The sequence below is a fragment of the Pteropus vampyrus genome, unplaced genomic scaffold (assembly GCF_000151845.1).
Source record: "Pteropus vampyrus isolate Shadow unplaced genomic scaffold, Pvam_2.0 Scaffold11, whole genome shotgun sequence".
Lineage (NCBI taxonomy): Eukaryota > Metazoa > Chordata > Mammalia > Chiroptera > Pteropodidae > Pteropus > Pteropus vampyrus.
Window position 1 is genome coordinate 6,470,627 of NW_011888792.1, and position 20,597 is coordinate 6,491,223.

The 20,597-nt window shown below is 36.3% G+C and overlaps 2 protein-coding genes across 2 annotated transcripts in view; both read left to right on the forward strand.

Annotated features, from left to right (window-relative positions):
• LOC111731501 overlaps positions 1-8,333 on the forward strand; it is a 404,500-nt gene extending 396,167 nt beyond the window's left edge. Inside the window, exon 5 of the mRNA XM_023523163.1 lies at positions 7,704-8,333. Coding sequence (XP_023378931.1) covers positions 7,704-8,333 — 630 coding nt within the window. The remainder of the gene's footprint in view (positions 1-7,703) is intronic.
• The window catches only part of RASA1 (RAS p21 protein activator 1), a 102,642-nt gene continuing 90,207 nt past the window's right edge, over positions 8,163-20,597 (forward strand). The window contains exon 1 of the mRNA XM_011378981.2: positions 8,163-9,122. Coding sequence (XP_011377283.1) covers positions 8,602-9,122 — 521 coding nt within the window. The 5' untranslated portion in view covers positions 8,163-8,601. The remainder of the gene's footprint in view (positions 9,123-20,597) is intronic.

The following is a 20,597-nucleotide window of genomic DNA, read 5'->3' on the forward strand; positions in this document are numbered from 1 at the left end:
CTAACACTTAGAGCTAATGCTGAATCTTATGAACATCCATTCACTGAAAATGTTCACATTTTCACCAAGTCACAGCCTTTCTAAAAAGTCTTTTATATTAGGTAGGACTTATACTAAATAAACTCCAATGTCCTTCCTGTTCAAAATCTAGGACTCAAAGTTCATTATTAGATTTTGTTTTCATGATCATCTTCTTTATTCAACTATCTTTAGCAGCTGCCTATTTAACTTCGAGATAAAATCCAAACGCTTCTGATTAGGTTTTAAAAACTTCCATAACTTGGTCCTTTATCTTCTTTATCTTCATCTTACAAGTTTATCTCCATCTTCCTTTCTGATTACAAATTCTCTGTTCTAGTAAGGTTGACTTCTTCTTTGTCTACCACAGAAAAATGTTCATCTTGTCTTCTCACTCTTTTTTATTTCCTTGTCTGGGAGATTTAGTCATAAGTAAAGAAATTAATAGAGAAAGTTAATAGAAGGTCAAAAAAAAAAAGCTTTGCTTCAGGACACAAACTGTCAGATTTTTTTGAAGTGCCATTGCAGTAATCTAACATGTTAACTCATATTAACCCATGTTAACAATTAAATATGGAATTTTACATTGTAGTGTATTATTATGTTACCATTTCACAAATGCATACTTCATTATCTCAACAAAACTTTTATCCATAGCAATAGATACAATTTATCAAGCTCTTACTTTATTCCATTATCTCAAATTATCATAAAAGCCTTTTAAAGGTAGGTAGGTGTAGAAGCTGTCAGCACCCTACCTATATTCCCTAGTCATTCATCATTCTGGTGCATGGCCATAGAACATATATGGTGACTATCTGGAAATTTTGTCTTGCCTGTGAACACAGTAGAACTCAAAAGTAGGGAGTTAAGGAACCTGGGAACAGCCTTCACTAAAGATGGAAGGGAATTGGAGAATAAGTACCCCTAGCTTCCTCACTCCTCATGTGAGATAACTGACGCACTATTAACTTGGCTTCTCATAGTTCTCCCATGGAATTGAGCTCCAGTAATTACCTATTGGATGACACACCCTTTTTTGGCTTTCTTCCCTTCCCTGTCTCCCTTCTCCTCTCTGCAATGGAACTTTTTGAGATCACCTCCCAAATAATTAACAATTCAATTCCAGTCTTGGGGATCTGCTTCTGGGGAAATCCAACCTAAGCCAATAGGCACTCCTATCTGTACATATAACAGATGTGAAAACTGATACTCAGGGAGGTTAAGTAACCTTACCAGAGTTATAGATCTGGTCGTGGCAGAAGAGGGATTTAAATACAATCTATCTGTCCCAGCATCCCAAGTTTGGGGTGATTTACTGTCTGCAATATTATACTGTAACACAACGACTCTGTCAAGTGACTATAAAAACTTGACATAAAGATTTCAATTCAGTCACGTCTTTCTTTCCCTAATATAATTTATCTTAGTGTTAAATGCTGCATTCATTCATGTGGTTAGTCGATTAAATGCATGCCTTTTTTTGACCATGAGAACAAAGACCATGCATATTTTCACTCACCATTGTTTCTCTGGTTCTTCATAAACATTTGTAAGTGAAAACAAAGAAGTAATAGAAACCACAGGTAAGCAAGAATCATGAGGTAGAGAGATGTGGAAAGAGGGGTGGTTGGTACCGGAGGTAGAGTCAGAATCAATGGAAGCAGTGGCTATGTTGAGCAGAGAAACAGGACAAAGTAGTGACAGATCCCTTGAGTCATGAGAATAGTGCCGCCACTGAAGGAGATAATAACATAGTCCTCATTCTTCAGACATGACCACAAGCATGCCTGTTAGTTACCTAGAGCTGCTTCTGGATCCTGAACAATAAAAGATATTACGCTTTCCTATGAGACTAGACATTTTACTGTGGGATAGTTTTCTTGTTCTATGATACTTCCCCAGGAATCCTTATTATAAATCTTCATCACTTTGAGGTGAATTGACCACACCTTTGGAACTCAAGAGCTTACAGATCTGTCAGAGTTGTGAAAGAGACAATTGACAAGAAAGCATTTTGACAACTTTAAAATTTTCTACAAATACAAGGCATGACTTTTGGACCACTTTTAGTAAAATAAAATATTGTCAAATTATTTTTTCAAAAATGCTCTTGTAATATTCATGATAGTTTTTCTTGACTCTTTCCCATTGGTTGTCAATAAGCTATTTTATGCCCAATGCATAATCACTTTTGCTTCTATTATATTAAATAGCTCAAAATACATGTTAAAAAAAAGACAGGAAATATATTTGGAATCAAGTAATAAATACTCTTAGAAAATCTTGCCCTCTGGTCAGCACTGCTCAGGTGATAATATGCTCAACTGAGAAATGATGAGTTCTCATCTAGCCACACTGATTAACACTGAATGAACTCCATAACCATTTGTGCTAAATAGCCTTAGTAGGTCACAGAATAAAATATATTAAATATAAAATGGCTCAAGTATAACAAGTAACATTCCAAAGTACCAATATTTAACAGAAATATGTGACTGTCAGTGCCAAGCCCATACCTCTTACACTTACCTGTTCTGTGCATGCAATAGCCTTTCACTGCAAACACCAGTAACTTTGTACCTGAAGGCTTTCTCTCTCCATGGGAGATGCCCAGCCTGCACACAAGGCAGTCTGGAAGTGTTGGGGAAGAGATTCTTCCAGGACCAGCCCTCAAAAAAGTGACAAATGGAAGCTTATGAATAAAAACCAGTTTCTTTGTCTCTCAGGTGTGACAACTATCAGGTGGTTTCTGTGCTATCTCTCAGAGCTCCCCAATGGGACTGAGCCCCTGTTGCTCTTACCAGGAACCTGCTCATTAACACATCCTGTATTGGCTTCCTTCCCTTCTCTATTGTCCTACTGAAATTTCCTGGGATCACCTAACAAACAGCTTAACACTCAAGTCCTAGTTTCAGAGTCTGCTTCTCTGGACCCCAAATAAGATCCCTGGTATGCAAACCAATGCCAATTTTTAATAAATTCATGGAAAAATGAAAAAGAAAGATATAACATACAATGCACATTTCAAGAAGCTAAATTTATGTAATTCAAAAGATTTTTCCTGGAATTTTTTCTTTCCTGTTTTTTTCCTCCTCCTTTTCTCCCCCCTCCCTTGTCTGACCCCTTTTTTTTCTTTCTTTCTGTTTGAAATGCTCTTTCCTTTTATGAAATAGAGTGGTAGGAAATGATAGTTAATAGCAATGACAAAATACTCCTCACTTGACAAAATTTTAAATTGGCAAATTCATAATTCAAATAGTCTCAGTTTTTATTGAAGCTTTAGTAGTCTATAAACTTCAGAAATCTGGAAATTACTACTTTACTATATGGTTTATTTGATTATTATTTTAACAATTACATGAAGAGTGAAGAGAAAGTTAAATATTAAAGTTGTGTTAAAATAACAGGTGAAATTGAGAAGTTCTTTAAAGGAACATGTGACTTGAGAACTATAGTTAGAAATATTTTATAAAAGTAGTTTTAGTTTAGTAAAGTTATATTACTCACAATTTAATCTAATCTACATAAAACTTTTACCCTATTTTTTCTACTTAACTCAAGGCTGCATTTAACCCTTTCATTATATAGATATTTTAAAGACTGTAAAAGAGCCTTGTGTATTCAGTGTGCTGACTGAATTTAGAGGTTGAAAGAGTTACCAGGAGACTCTCAGGTAGATCTAAGAATGCAATCTGAATTAAAGACTTTCCAGGACTCCTAAGGTGAAGAGGTCAAAGGTTAGCTGGATTCCATGACTGTGTTTCAGGTGATGTTTAAGTTGTTGCTGACATACTCAAAGAATGGCAATGTAATTATGAGAAAACTATGGACTGGAGGCCTACTCACCATGACTCCCCCATTTCCCTTGCCCTGAAACTATTATACTTGCTTTTACTTCTGCCATGGAGCACTATCATGTAAAGGAATCAAGGCACAGAAAAGAAAGAAATGTTCTTGGTCACAGGAAAATAGTAGGCAAAGAAAAACAGGTTAGAAATGATGGAGAAATTTTTTGATAAAAAATAAGGAAAAATCAGCAAAATAAATATAGAAGAATAAGGATAAACTAAATAATTTTAAAGACAGTTTTTAAACTCTTCCTCTTTCGGTAGAAGGGATATTTATATCCAACTGCTTTAAACTCCTTTAACCATTTATAAGTTTAGATATTTCAAGAGGGTCCTGATAATTTTACTTGAAGTTTATTTTACAGCCTCAAAGTTCATATTGTTGTTTAATTTCTCCATGGTGTTTATAATTTTCATAAATCTAATTCAGTTTTTACACCACATACTGTAATCTCCATGAAGCTATTTTTCATCAAAAATAATTTCCTTTAACCTGTACCTCTTGAATGTTATTTCCTCAAAATATATCCCTAATAAGGAAATTTGTGATCTTGAGGATTTTAAGATGAGGTCAACAAACATAGTAGGGATATTAAGGGTTAAGAGTAAAGGCTTTCTTTCAAATTTTCGAGTTAATAAAACCTTTTGACACTATCTAGATAAACTTAGAAGACTATTTGTATATTAAGTAGGGCATGAAACACAATTTGGAGTTCTTCAAACACAGCTGCAAACTCTTTATCACTTCTTGCTTAGTCTTCCCCTTAGAAGCTACTCATATATTTGCTCTAAACCCCTTGAGGTTCTCTAAAAATTGTATTACTGACTCAGAATTACCTTTCACACTGAGGTATCAAAACTGCAAAAATATTTTGGAATGTATTACATTTATATTTGGGTTACCAATAAAATCAGAATGAGGCAAATTCATTTTTTTATTTACATGTTCAGATTATTTTCATCTACAAGTATTTGATGAGCATTTTTGATTATTTATTCTTCATTAACTACTATATTTAATTCACTATCTGGAGTAACTTTACTAAAATTACAGATATTAAAGATTGTTTTATTGAAGGTAAAAGCTATTTGGAATTTTCCTCTTTTCTTTTGTATATTGTTATATTTCTCAGTACTTCCCTGTTAATATTATCTGTGAATTTAATTAACAGACTGTTTACTTCCCTTTGTTAATTTATGTTACATAACACCACACCTAACACCAATTCCTGCAGAATCTCTGTAATGCCTTTTTCCGCATAGATATTTCATAGTTTTTTTTTTTTTAATTGTTTTTGACTCATGAAACTTCAACTAGTATAACTATGTCAGGAAATTCAGGGGCTTAGAAGAAAAGACAAACACAGAAGTAGAAATTAAGAGAGAAATTAGCAGAAAAACCATGAATGAGGGAAGGGCAGAATGTTAAGGTGTGTGTAGAAAAAGAAAAAAGGCAATAGACAAAAATAAAGAAAGTAAAAACATTTAACCCTTTTGGAAAAAATAAAAAATCACTGACGATAGATGACTGATTTGAGACTAAGGATGTACACAAGAAAGAGTAAAGATCAAAGCCTAGATCTGTCTAATAAAAAGAGTATGTAACATATTTGAAAATACCTCATCAAAAATATGTGGTAATCTTTTAAGATGAAAAGGACGGAACAATTACCTGTAAGATTTAATATAAGTTATTTGTGTTTGGTTGATTTCCAAATAGACATAGTAGGTCTTTCTTCCTAGTTAAGCAATTGATGTGCAAAGATGTGATGTGCAAAGATGTGAGCTGATCTAATCCTATTTGTTAAAAGGATGACGATCTGTTCAAAGTAGTTGGCAAGGATGCCTAGCACTGGGCTAGGCTGTAGGATAGACCGCAGGTTGTATATGCAGTATAGTTTTAAAAGTAACTAGAAAACAGTATGACTTAGTATCTAATTGGTGTTGGACTTCATTAAATGTTGGCTTTTAATTGGTAAAGAATTTTCAAAAAGGGAATTGGAGGTAATTCTGCAAATTAGAGTAGTGAGCCTGTACTGGAATCTCAGGCAGCATATAGATGGTGTGTGAGCACTTAAAGAAATCAATGATACCCAAGAGCTGGTGATAACCTGCCAGTCCCACCTCCTGCATTCAAAGGCTGTTGGTGGTAATTGGGGTAGAAGTATTGAAGGATTGAGATGCTAACGCACAGGTTTTCAAACACAGGCTACATGTAAATTTGTTGGCAGTGGGTAGCATAGGTACTTTGATGATCTCGTCTAACTCTGAGGATCTAAGTTTAAAATAATAAGAAAAAGTGTTTTCAGGTAGGCCATTATAAGTAGGACTTCATTATTCTCTTAAGTATTATGGAATTGCTTCATCATGCACTTTCTCATTTCTTAACCTCCTTTCTAGAACAGCACAGAGCTTAGCAACCCAGTACCAAATCTCTTACCCACCTATCTAAAGAATGATATTGAGTTGGCTTTCTTACCCATTCTTCTTTCTTTTAGAACCATTTTTAGGTATTACATACCTCCTTCCTGATTAGCATATAGTACAGTGGTTCTTAACTGCGTCAACTTGGAGGCTCATTAAAACATAGATTGCTGCAGTTTCTCATTCAGAGGGTCAGGGATGGAGTCCCAGAATTTGCATCTCTAAAAAGGTCTTAAGATAATGCTAGTCTAAGACCCTTCCTAGGACTAGTCCATCTTCAGTCTCCCAAGTGGTACACTGCATGAGGCAAGCACCATGAAGGAGACTGCAGGATGTTTAATCAAATTTGTCACCGATTTGGCAAATAGGCTTATGCAGACTTCTAAAGTAAGGAAAATGTCTTGCGTGTACATTGCCATCTTTTAGTAGTCTTTTCCTTTTTTCCTGGGCTTCTATTTCAGCCTCTTCCCATCTCCAATGTACTCTTATGTTGGTTTGATGATCCTTATCAGAGAAAATATTGACCTCAAAGGTCAATATTTAATGGTATTTAATGTATGATTCTTCCTGCGAGAATTTAAACTATAAGAACAACATATGAACCCAAAAGGCAAATTGCCTATACTTTAATTTCAAACAAAGGGGATGATTCCTCCACCTTTCTGTATGCATGTGTCTATATGTATTACAGTATTAAAGACAAACAAAACCCATCTCTTTGGCTATGTTAAGGGTAAGATTTCAGTTTACTGTAATTTTTGAACCAATACAAAACTGGCACTATGGGACCTTTTTCACATTTGCCTGTTGAAGGTGTTCTGTGCATCACATATGAATTGTGGAGCATGCTCTGCTATCTTTTTCTCATAGACGAGGACAAAAGTTCATTGATTGGTGTCATATAAGGCACCCCTCCTCTCTGCACCTCATTAGTACCCAACAGACTTGCAGTGACACAGGTGTGTCTGTGTCTAAGAGGTGGAGGGGGGGGTCAGTGAACAAAACGTGACTTCACAACCATTATTATTCAACCATTATTTCATTATTTAACCATTATTAAAATTCTTAGCCCTCCCCCCGCGACCTCCCTGTATCCATTTCGTTTTCTTCTCAATTCAGAACCTAGTGTTTTTATTTCATTTTATTTTTTAGTTTGCAAGTCATATGGTGATTTATATTATGCAACGAAAATGGAAACATTAATAGTACTGCCTCAACCTTCGAAGCGGTCTGCAACCTATCCCCACCCCGCTACTCGGGGCTTCGGCCGTTAGGTTTCCCCGCCGCCGGCTACGGGAGCCTTTTCTACCGGTCGAGAAGCAAGAAACCTGCTTCGCAGCATATTCCTTTCCTTTGCCTCTTTCCTTCCTCTCTACGGCTCCTCATCCCTCTCGTCTCTCCAGTTTTCAGGTGCTGAGCGGCAGCTGGCTTAGGTACCCAGTCCTCCTCTCTTCCTCCCATCAAACAAAGCCCAGTGAGGAAGGTGCTGGCAACACGGATGAGAGAAGCGTCCGCGCTCGAACCGGAGAGACAGTGAGCACTGCTGCGCGTCGCGCGTCCCCGCCGCTTCCTTCCTTCCCGACTCTTCCTTTTCCTCCCTCCAGGCCCACTCCCCGCGCCCCGACGCCGCGTAGGCGCCTGCGCAGAAGCGCGCTCTCCCGCCTCCTTCCCCGCCCTTCCTTCCCTCCGCTCCTCCTCCCGCGCCCCGCCTTCCTTTCTCTCGTCGGTTTCACCGAGAGCTCCAGGTTGGGAGCAGTTCAGTCGGTTTCCCCACTACCCCGCCCCCCTTCCTCTTTTTTCTCCACCCCTCCCATCTCCAGCCCCGTGGAGGATGAAGCGGCTGCAGTGGCCCCAGCCCCAGCAGCGGCACCGGCGGTGGCTGCGGTGGGGGTGGCCGGAACTGGGGTGGTAAAGGAGCGGTGGCAGCGGCAGCGCTGGTGGCTGAAAGGAGCAGCAGCCGGCCCAGCCGCTTCCCTTGTGCTTCCTTTCCTCTTTAGTGCAGCCAGGAAGTTTTTCGCTTCTGTACATGTGTGTGCGTGAGTGTGGGTGTATAAGGTGAAGGTTTGGGCGGCATTTGTGCAGGCGTGGGGTTTTTTGCCCACTTCGCTTCCCGTAACCCGGGCAGCTCGGGAGCCTGGGCTGTGGCCCGAGGAGGGGGCGCGGCGGCAGGCTCTCCTTTTGTTGTTGTTTCCTCTGCCTGGGGAGCTGAAGGGGGGACGCGCCTGGGTGGGGCGGCTGGGAGCCCGGGCCTTGCGGCCCCCGGGGCTCCCGGGCGGGGAGGATAAGGCAGAGTAGAGCGGACTTCAACATGATGGCGGCCGAGGCCGGCAGTGAGGAGGGCGGCCCGGTGACCGCTGGGGCAGCAGGAGGCGGCGCGGCCGCGGGCTCCAGTGCCTATCCCGCAGTGTGTCGCGTGAAGATACCCGCGGCCCTGCCTGTGGCAGCCGTCCCTTATTCTGGGCTGGCAGAGGCCGGCGTGGCCGGGACTCTGGGTGGCGGAGCCGCTTTGGGGTCAGGGTTCTTAGGAACCGGCTCTGTGGCGGGAGCACTGGGGGGAGCCGGACTGTCAGGGGGAGGTGCTGTTGCTGGCGTGGCTGGTGCTGCAGTCGCCGGACCTGGCGGGGAGATGGCTCTCACCAGGGGGACCACTTCGTCGCCTGCTGAAACCTTCGGGGCAGGCGGCGGATTCCCTCCTCTGCCACCGCCGCCTCCTCAACTGCCCCCTTTGAGCGGGGGCCTGGGAACCGTGGACGAAGGTGACTCTCTGGATGGACCAGAATACGAGGAGGAAGAGGTGGCCATCCCGCTGACCGCTCCTCCAACTAACCAGTAAGTCAAGACCGCTGTTCAGGGATTGGGGAAGCTGGCTTTTGGAAAGAAGTGGGAACATGTACTCATCCTGTCAGCTGTGATATGTTCTGAAAAGTTTTGAAGCTTCAGGTTCCACACGTGGGGATTTAATTTGACTATCTTCCCTACAGGCATACTCTGTGGAGTCTTTGTATATTTATTGCTTCTCTGGGAAGATGTAAAGTTTTTAAGATGGGAAGCATGGGAAAATGTATATCAGGTGAGAACCAGATATGGTTCTGCACCTTCCAAATTGAGGTGGCGTCCTAGCATTCAGCTGAGCTTACACCAAAGCAGTAATAGTCTTTTATAGTATTAACCTGTGTGTGTTCCCTGTTGAAGTTAGATGATTAGTGAGAAGCTTTGAATACAAGTTTTTGAATGAGTGTTGTACTGATACCATTTGAAACATATCTTGGTAAGAATGCTTTGTTTTGGTCGCACTGCAAATACTAACTTGTAACTTGTGCCATAGACTTCCCATTTATTAATATTTAGTGCCATTCTTTTATAGTTGAGACTTTGTAAGTACAATATTGATGTGTAAAACAAGATGAGTGGTGTACTTCCCATCAACACTTTTTGTTGGTGGCCAGTACAGTATTCTGTTTCTAAGTTAATTTTGACACTCTTCTGCAGAATATATAGAACAAATGACTTTTCTGTATAAAGTTAGTACCTTCTACTTGTTCTTCTCGTAAGTGAACTTAGGTTTGTATTTCTATATAAAAGTGGACATTGATGAGAGGAAAATGTTGATGGGTAGAGGTGATAGTAGGCATAACTTGTTTTATAGATCTCTCACATCTGTCTTTGACCTTTAGAATTTCAACAACCTTGGTGAATATCAGAGGAAAAAAGATGTGGTTCCTATGTTAACAATCACTCTGGACACTTGCAAATATTATTTATTTTTTTGGATAAGATTTGGAGGATTTAGAAAGGACTTAAATGAATTGGGAAAAGATTCTTTAATACTAATCCATTTTTTGACTTAAAGCTACATCTTTTGATATTTAGGTGGAAAAGTAGTCTTGTCAGCCATGGTATAGGGGTGTTATATTTCTTTATATTGTTCAATATGAATTCAGTTTTCTTTGTCTAATTTTATATCAGCCTGTCATGTCTATGTATTACAGACTTTTCGAAGGTGTTCTGAGTGTTAAAAATGAGAATTTTACACAGTTTATACGAGCCTGTTTGAAAAAATCAGTTTATAATATAAAGTGCCCACCACATACTTAGCACTGTGATTATAATAAAGTACAGCTTTTCATTCTGAAGAATTTAGTCTTATGCCAGTTAATAGCTGAATTAAATTAAGCATATTTAGTATATTGTAGTTAAAAAATTTTTTAATAGAATATATTTTATAGAGCAGTTTTAAGTTCATAGCAAAATTGAGCAGAAAATACAGAGCATTCCCATTAAATTTTTACTAGTAAACGAATAAGTACGCTTACTAGTGTTTGTGAGGAGTCCATTGTATGAGATTTTCATTATTATGTGTATTTGAGAATAAAAATATTTGACTATGTATATGAAATTTGTTCTATTTCTAAAAAGTATCCTTCATTTCTAGTATGTTTTTTTTTAAATTTGCCACTGAGAAGTACAAATTTCCCTCTTTTCTTTATCTTAGATATCAACCCAAAGTCACTGGAGGCAATAAAGTGTAGTGGTTAAGCGTGCAAATTCTGAAGTTAGACAAGATCTGGGTTGGAATCCTGACTCTACCACTTACTAGCTGTGTGATCTTGGAAAGGTCAGTGTCCCCATCTGTAAAATGGGGATAATAATGGTACCTCCATAATATGGTCATTTTTAAGGTTTAATGAGAATCCTGAACATATTTAGAACAATGCCACACAGTAAGTGTTCAATAAATAGTCTCCCAAAATAACAATATAATTTTATTGTTATTAAATTGCCTACTAATTCTATTGGTATAGGGATTCCTTACTAATAGCTATTTTAGAGAATGTATTGAACTCCAAAGGCCTGTCTTCAATGATTACTTATATTAAAAATTTTATTTGAACTTCATAAAGGCTTCCATCAAGTTAAGCAGATTTAGAGATGAAATTCAAGTGTTTTCTATGAAATTCCTTTTGTAAATGAAAGGAAAAGGCATTAATGACTTGGTTAAGTAATGTCAAATCTTTCGTAAATGTATTGAAGAAATGTTTTTGGACTAAATTAATATTTGATTACTGGTGACTGGCTGTCTTAGTTATCAATAACATGGTATTAAGGAGGTTTGCGTCATAGGATTTAGTCTACAGCAATTTATTAAACTAGGGCTCTCTGGTTACATAGTTCAATTTTGTAACCAGGTAGTTTGGTGCTGTTCATTACAAGAGAGTCAAGAGACAATATGTAGATCCACCAGTGCAAATACGTTAATGCTGTTAGTATTTTGTACCTTGTTTCCATTATTACATTTATTTGAACATTTTCCTTTTTGACAAGTTTTGAAAAAATTTTAAAAAGAAATTCCCCCCATATATTTTTATGCTACAAATGTCTATCTAAAACTGCTAACAAATTTCTTTTTCAAGAGAGAGAAAGTTATAAATTAAAGGAGTCACTGGTACTCCCTGTAATTTTATGGAGCTGCCTGTCATGGTTCTTGTACCTTTTTTTCTCTCTTTCCTACAGATGAGAGATGATAGAAAAAGAATATTGTTCCTTTACTCTGTCTTCAGTTATATATGTAGATTTTTCACTATGAGCCTGCAGTACAGGAGGCCTTTGGGTTCAGTCCCATCCACAGATATATAAATATTGCTTGCTCTTATTATATTTGGAACATATAGTAATTAGTTGTTACCATTTAAAAATTGGAAAATTTGACATTTAAGAAGTCTCAATTTCTAGCATCGACTGAGAAATCACAGGTTGCTGTTCTCGCTTGAGAGTACCTTGCTAGACCTCAGTAGTGTTGTCCCTTGTAGATTAAGTTCTGAGTTCTCTATTTTGCTGTAGTCTCTACCAGGCTTGCTTTGCCTTTGATACTATTTGCCTGACATCTGGCCTAGATCTTACCTTGGACCTAATATTATACAGGCACCCAAGCCTGAAACTTGAAGGAAAAAGAAACAAGGAATATAAATACTTTTTTTTCCCCCCTTAAAACTCATCTTACTGTCTCTACAAAAATAAAATCATTCTTAAGTCAAATAATTGTTAATGTTAGGACATGTTCATTAACTTTGTTACTGTTTGCACTATAACTGTGGGTGAGTCATTATTTCTTACTAAACATGGGGGTGAGAATTGCAAAGATTAGTTATGGACAGAGTGGTTGCTGACCAGGACCCAGATTTTGTACATATTAGAATGAGAAGTAGAGCAATGTCGTAGATGCTTAATTTAAGGGATTACAACACTGAGTAAGATGCCTCTTTTCTCAATGAGTCTCTCTTTTGAAAGTTTTAGATATAGTAGAAAGCTAGGTAAACCAATTATTATAATTTGGCCTAGATTAAGATAAATATCATGAGTAAAGTGTGAGCAGAGGGTCATAGGGGTTAAAAGAATAAGGAATTTATGTAATTTGGATCAGTAAAGTCTGAGGAAAAGTAGCCAGGTATGTTTTCCCTGCTGCTTAGTTTATTTTCTGAATAAGAGATTATTGGTTCCTGTGCCTTTTGCCTAATAATTCTATCAGGTAATAAAGATTTATGAATTAAATGAGTAAAAATTTTGGCCCTAGTGAAGAGTCTGTCCTGCTGAACTTTTTAATTACTTACCTGTGGTCTGGAGGGAGGTTAAAGGGGGTGCCTGTAGTTACTGAGAATATAGAGCACAACAAAAGACTAGAATTGGTCTGAATCATTGTAAACCAGTCAAACATTATTGATAAAGACAAAAACAAAAAAACCAAAAAGCAAAAAAAAAAAAAAAGGAGAGAATACAGCAGTAAATTAGGGAGAAAAAGGGAAAAAGGAAGAATAGGCCTTTAAGGTTGTTTTGCTGTTATCTCTTTACTGGCTGTTAGGGAAATGAGAAAATATCTTAAGAGCATCTTAAATACTCAAAACAATATCTTGGGGTAGAGGGGACTTATAATGATTATTAACAATAACAGTTACTACTGCTGATATTTCTTGGTTTCTTACTACCTAACAGGGACTGTTCTGACTGGTTTACATTGTTTTATGTATTGCTTCACTCCAAAACTTAGTTGCTAAAACAATATTTATTTGCTCTTGATTTTAAAATTTGGGCAGGGCTTGATGGGGACTGTTCCATGTGTCATCTGTTGGCTTCTTAACTTATAAGTCTCGTGCCTCAACTGGGATGGCTGGAACAGCTGGTGGATAGCTGGGCATATCTTCTCCACTTCCTTCCTCTCCCTGTAGCCTCTCTTCTTCATTAGCTTGAGCTTCTTCACAGCATGGCAGCTGGGTTCCATGAAGGAGCATTCCAAGAAGACAGCCCCTCTCTCTCAACACTTAAGCCTCTTATGTTCTTTGCATGTGCTAATGTCCCAATAGCCAATGCTAATCAGATGACCCAGTCCAGATTTAGTATGGGAGGGATTGTACAAAGGCATTAATACTGAGGGGTGAGATTTCTTAGGGGCACCAAAGTTATAGCCTACCTCATATATTCATTTGCATGTAATATCAGATTAATACTAGAGTGCTAGTGATGAGGGAGGAGGTGAGAGAAAAGGCAGGTACTTAGAAGTTCTTTCTTTAGGCTTAGTTTGGTAAATTGTCTTTCATTAAATAATTCAAATATCCCCGCAATAGATTTTGCTTCTTATCACCATTATCTTAATTTTAAACTAAAGATATTGAGTGTGGATATTGGTTTCATATTTTTTGTTTGAATGGAAGGTAGGTGTGTTATCTTGAAATTGCCTGCAGTACATTTCAGTTGTGGGCTAAGTTAAAAATAGTTGTCATCATACAATTTACTGATTAACTTCTCCATATGTCTAATCACATCTCAACAATATTTGGGGTATGATTTTAGATGTTTCAGTGATTGTGTGATTTTGTGAGTAAAACAGTGACATTATGGGAGACAAGAAGAAATATAAAGGAGTATACATTCTAGTTGCAAAAAGAACCATTAATGATAGAGAAATAAGATGATAAAATACGTAGACACATTGTACAGATACCTTTCTCAAGGATAGTTGTGAAAGAATTGAAAGAATGAAAGTATGTGAAAGAATGATATTGAAATCTCATATTGTAATCCTTTGTATTAAAGATTTATAGGAAGTTTGATTAGCTTTTGTAGCATGGTGTTTGCTGTTAAAATCATAAGAGTGATATGCACAGATACATAGTATTTTAGTGATAGAGGAAACTCATTGCCTATGTGCAGGAGCAGACTCAGGTTGTTGGCTTGCTTAATTAAGACCACACAGCTGGGTAGTGATAGAACAGGGCAGAATCCAGTTCTCATAATTTTTCAGATATATTTGATTTACAACTTTTGGGGGGAGTTGCAGAAACTATACTTTTTCCTTTACCTTGCCCCGCTTCCAGTACATTCAATACATATATATGTGTGCCCATACAAAATTAAAATACTTCAGGGCTGTCCTGTTCTTGTCACTGGGTATTATGGACTGAATTGTGTGCCGCCCCCCCCCCCCCAAATCCATAGGTTGAAACTCTAACCCGTAATGTGGCTATATATGGAGACAGGGCCCTTAAGGAGGTAATTAATGTTAAACAAGGTCATATGGGTAGGTCCATAATCCAGTAGTACTGGTGTTCTTAATAAGAAGAGGAAGACATTTCAGGAGTGCATATGCACAGAGAAAAGGACACATGAGTTCATGGTGAGCATGTGGCCATCTTCATTCACAGTGAGAATGAAGCCAAGGAGAAGGGCTTCACTAGAAACCAACTCTCCTGGCACCTTAATCTTGAAATCAGCCTCCAGAACTGTGAGAAAATAAATTTCTGTTGTTTAAGCCATTCATACTGGTATTTTGTTATGGTAGCCCAAGCTGACTGATACCTTGGGAAACTTTGCATCTTTAAAAATGGCTTTGGATGATTTGGGACCATATCGAATGCATGTCTGTACTTGAGAACCAGGGTCCTCATTCATTTATTTCCTACCATTTCTGACCCCTGGCAACCACTAAACTGTTTATCGTTTTGTCATTTCAAAAAGGTTATATAAATGGAATTACATAGTATGTAACCTTTTGGAGTTAGCGTTTATTCAACATGATTCCTCAAGATTCATCCAGTTTGTTGTATGTATCTATGAGTAGTATTCCATGGTATGGATATACTATAGTCTAACCATTTGCCTTTTGGGTTCTTCTCATTTTGAGTGATTATGAGAAAAAACTCTGATGAACAATCATGTTTATGTTTTTGTGTGAACATAAATTTTCATTTCTGTCAGATAAATGCCCAAGAGTATCGTTGCTGGATTGCATGGGAAGTACATGTTCAATTATGTAAAAAACCCACTGTTTTCTAGAGTGGCTGTATCCTTTTACATTCTCACCAGCAATGTATGAGTGATTCTGATTCTCTGTATCCACACCAGCATTTTATATTGTCACCATTTTTTATTTTAACTATTCTTATAGATATCTAGAGTATCACTCTTTTTTGGTTTTAATTTGTATTTCTCTGCTTATGATGTTGAAAATCTTTTCATGTTTTGATTTGCTATCTGTGTATCTTCTTTGGTGAAATCTCTGTTTATATCTTTTGCTTGTTTTCTAATAAGATTTTTTTGTTGTTGAGTTTTGAGAGTTCTTTTTATATTCTAAATATTTGCCCATTCGATATGTGGTATGCAAGTATTTTTCCTATTTTGTAGCTTGTCTTTTTCTTTTAACAGGGTCTTTCATGGAACAACAGTTTTAACTTTGAAGAGGCTTAATTTATTAACATTTTTTTTTCTAGGTAGTGCTTTTGGAAAGAAGTGTAAACTCTTCATCTAGCCTAGTTCTCAAAGATTTTTCTCCTATAATTACTTCTGAAACTTTTATAGTTTTATGTTTTACAGATAAGTTCATGATTCATTTTGATTTTATTTTTATAAAAGATATGAAATTTAAATTAAGGTTCATATTGCCTGCGGATAACCAATTGCTCCAGCAGCATTTATTGAAAAGGCAAATATCTTTCTTCCATTGAATTGCTTTTGCACTTTTGTCAAAAATCAATTGACCACATTTGTGCGTATTTACTTCTTGGTTCTTTATTGTGATCCATCAATCTATATGTCTCCATCTGCTAATATCATACTCTACATAGACTAGCTATGTAGCAAGCCTCAGTGTCAGGTAGGGTGATTCCTCTCACTTTTCAGTATGTTTTTAGCTATTCTAAGTCTTGTGATTTTACACATAAATTTTACAACAAGCTTGTCCATGTATGCAAAAACTGAGATTTTCATAGGAATTGCATTAAACCCATAGATCAGTTTGGAGAGAATTGATATCTTTAGCATATTGATATGGTATATGTCTCCATTTATTTAGGTCTTCTTTGATTTCTTTAATCAGTTCTGTATACCTGTTGTTATACTTAGTTTTTTGTTGTTGTTTGGAGCAATTTTGTAAATGTTATTTTTTATTTATTTATTTTTTAATTTGAAGATATAGTTGGCTTTATTCAGTGATTTGTGAATCGGGCAACATCCTACCTAGTAATTAGAAAGACCCTCTAGTTTGTCAATGTTATTACATTTTTAATTTCATTTTCCACATATTCATTGTTAATATATAGAAATGCCATTGACTTTTGTATGTTGGTCTTATATCCTGCAACCTTGCTAACCTTTAGTTCTAAGAGGCTTTTTTTACAGATACCTGGGGATTTTCTACATAGACATTATGTCAGCTGCAAATAGGGACAGCTTTATTTCTTTCTAATCTGTCTTATTTCTTTTTCATGTTTTATTGCAGTGACTAGAACTTCTAGTATTATAGTAAAGGAGTGTAGTGGTAGCAGACATCCTTACTGTGTTATTTGTCTTAGGTGGGAAGTATTTAGTATTTTACTGTTAAGTATGATGTTAACTGTAGGCCTTTTTGTTGAGTGGGGGCTGTAGATAGATACTTTTTATCAAGTTAAGGTATCTCACCCTTTCTTCCTAATTTACTGTGAGTTTTTATCATGAATGGATGCTGGATTTTTTTCTTTTTATGAGTCAATTTATATGATTGTATGATTTTTTTTCTTTAGCTCGTCGATAGAGTAGATTACACTGATTTTTTTTTTTTTTTTTTTTAATGTTGAACCAGCCTTACATATCTAGAATAAATCCCACTTGGTTATGGTGTGTAGTGCTTTTCAAACATTGCTGATTTAGGTTGCTGAGATGTAGAAGATTTTTGTGTATAAGTTCATGAGCGATATTGGTGGTTAGCTTTCTTGTGATGTCTTTGTCTCATTTTAGTATTTGGTTAATACTGGCCTCATAATATGAGGTAGGGCATGCTCCATTCTTGTCTATTCTTTGGAAGAGTTAGTGAAATATCTCTTTAATTCTTTTTAAATATTTGGTAGAATTTTCTAGTGGAAACGTCTCAGCCTGAGATTTCTTTTTTTGCAGACTTTAAATTACAAACTCATTTTTCAGTGGTTATAGGGTTATACATATTTTATTTTTTGAATTTTCGAAGTATGTGGCTTTTGAGGAATTCATTTCTTCTGATTTGTCTCATTTATGAGCATAAACTTGTTTACATCATTCCATAATTACCCTTTTAACAGTTGTAAAATATTCAAGGATATAATCTTTTATTCCTGATACTGGTAATTAGTATAGTCTCCTTTTTGTTTTGTCAGTCTTGCTAAAGATTGGTCAGTTTTATTAATTTTTTCAAAAGATTAACTTGTTTCATTGAATTTTATCTGTGGTTTTATTTTTAATTTCATTGATTTTTGCTCTTTTTAAAAAAATTTTCCCCTCCTGATTGTTTTGGGTTTATTTTGCTCCCATTTTTCTTGATAGTAATTTAATGTTATATTTGGGACCTTTTCTATTTCATAATGTAAGCATTTAATGCTATACCTTTTCTAATTAGTACTGTTTTAGCTGTAGCTTACTTTTTTTATGTTATCTTTTCATTTTCATTCAATTTCATTTCTTTTTTAACTTTACTTTGAGACTTACTTTTTGACCCATGGATTATTTAGAAGCATGTAGTTTAATTTCCAATTGTTTCTGTTATTGATTTCTAGTTAAGAGTCGTTATGGTCAGGGAACATACACTTACGATTTCAATACTTTTAAATTTGTCGACCTTTGTTTTATGGCTCAGAATATAATCTGTCTTGTTGAGTGTTCCATGGATGCTTTAAAAAATGTGTATTCTACTGTTTTAATGGTGGAGTGTTCTCTATCAGTTAGATTCTTTTAATTGATTGTGTTGTTTAGAGCTCTCAGTCTCTGCTGATTTTCTGTTTATTTCTGTGTGTCTCTGAGAGGGGAGGCTTGAAAGCTCCTAACTATAACTAAATTTGTCTGTTTCTCTTTTCAGCTCTATATTTGTGTGTACACATTTAGAATTGTATTCCTGGTGTACTAATCCTTTTATCACTATTATAGTGTCCCTCTCTTGTCTCTAGCAATTGTCTTTGCTCTAAAGTCTGTCTAATATTAATGTAGCCACTCCTGCTTTTACTTTGTTTAAATGCACTTTTTTCTATCCTTTCACTTTTCATATGTTTTATTTTCAGTAGGTTAGACAGCTTATAATTGGGTCTTCTTTTCTTTTTTTTTTAATTCCACACTACCAGTTTCTACCTTTATTTGGTGTATTTCAACTACTTACATTTACAGTAATTATTGATATGTTAGAACTTAAGTCTGCCATTTTATCTTTTGTTTCCTGTTCTGTTTCTATTTCTCACCTTCCTGTGAGTTACTTGAACAATTGTTAGGATTTCATCTTGACTTATCTATAGTGGTTTTTAAATATAACACTCTATAGAGTTTTCTTAGTGGTTTTCTAAGATTTTAAAATATACATATGTAATTTACCATAGCCTATTGTATAAACATTTTATCAGTTTGAGTGAAGTGTGGAAATCCTTCCATTTAAATCCCTTTACCCTCTCACTGTGTAAATATTGTCTTGAATATTTCTGTTGTGCTATGTATACATTGATCAGGTCATCAGATGATGTGGATATATATTTTTTAATTGTGGTAAAATATACATGGCATAAAATTTACCACTTTAACCATTTTTATGTGTACAATTGTGTTGCATAAAGTACTTCATTTTGTTGTGCAACCATTACCACCATCCATCTCAAGACTTTTTTTCTATCTTCCTCAACTGAAACTCTGTACCCCTTAAACACTAACTCACCAGTCCCCTGTTTTCCAGCTCCTGGCAGCCTCCATTTTACTTTCTGTCTCTATGAATTTGACTACTTCAGATACCTCCTAAGTAGAACCATGCAAATTTTTGTCATTTTGTGACTGACATCATTTAGCGTAACGTCTTCAAGTTTCATGTATGTTGTAGCATTTGTTGAAATTTTTTTTTTTTTAAGGCTGACTACTATTCTGGCCTTATCCTACATTTTTGTTCTTTTATCCATCAGCGGACATATGGTTTGCTTCCATCTTTTGGCTTATGTGAATAATACTGCTTAAACATGGTATACAGATATCTGTTCAAGTCTCTGCTTTTGTTCTTGGGATTATACCAAAAAGTGGAATTACTGGATCATATGGTAATTATGTGTTTAAGTTTTTGGGGAATTGCTGTACCATTTTCGATAGCAGCTACACCATTTTTCAGTCTCACTAGCAATGCATGAGGGTTCCAGTTGCTCTACATTCTCAACCATCACTTTGTTGTTTTTTTTATTTTTAATAATATCTGTCCTAATGGTTATGAATTAGTATCTCATTGTGGTTTTCACTTGCATGTACCTAATGAATAGTGGTGTTGAGCATCTTTCCATATACTTATTTGCCATCTGTGTATCTTCTTTAGAGAAAATGTCTGTTCAGATTCTTTGCCCATTTATTAACCAGGTTGTTTTTTGTTGTTGAGTTGTAGTTTTTTGGTATATTCTGAATATCAATTTCTTTTCAAATAAAAGGTTTGCAAACACTATCTCTCATTCCATGGGTTGCCTTTTCACTCTTCATTGTGTCTTTTGATGTACAGAAGTTTTTAATTTTGATGTACTCCTACTTACCTTTTTTTATTGACCTGGAAATTTTTATCTTATTCATCAGCTATGATTTTAAAAGCTCTTGAGTAGAAAGGTAGTCTACTGAGTCTCTTGTTTTTACACACTTTTGCTTTTTACATTGTTCCTTTTTCTTTCCTGATGTTCCAAGATTACTTTTATCATTCGAAGAACTTTCTTGAAGGATACTTCTGCTAGTGAGATGTATCCTTATTTATCTTTTGCCAGCTTGTCTTTATATCCCCTTAATTTCTGAAAGATAATTTTGTTAGATATAGAATTCATG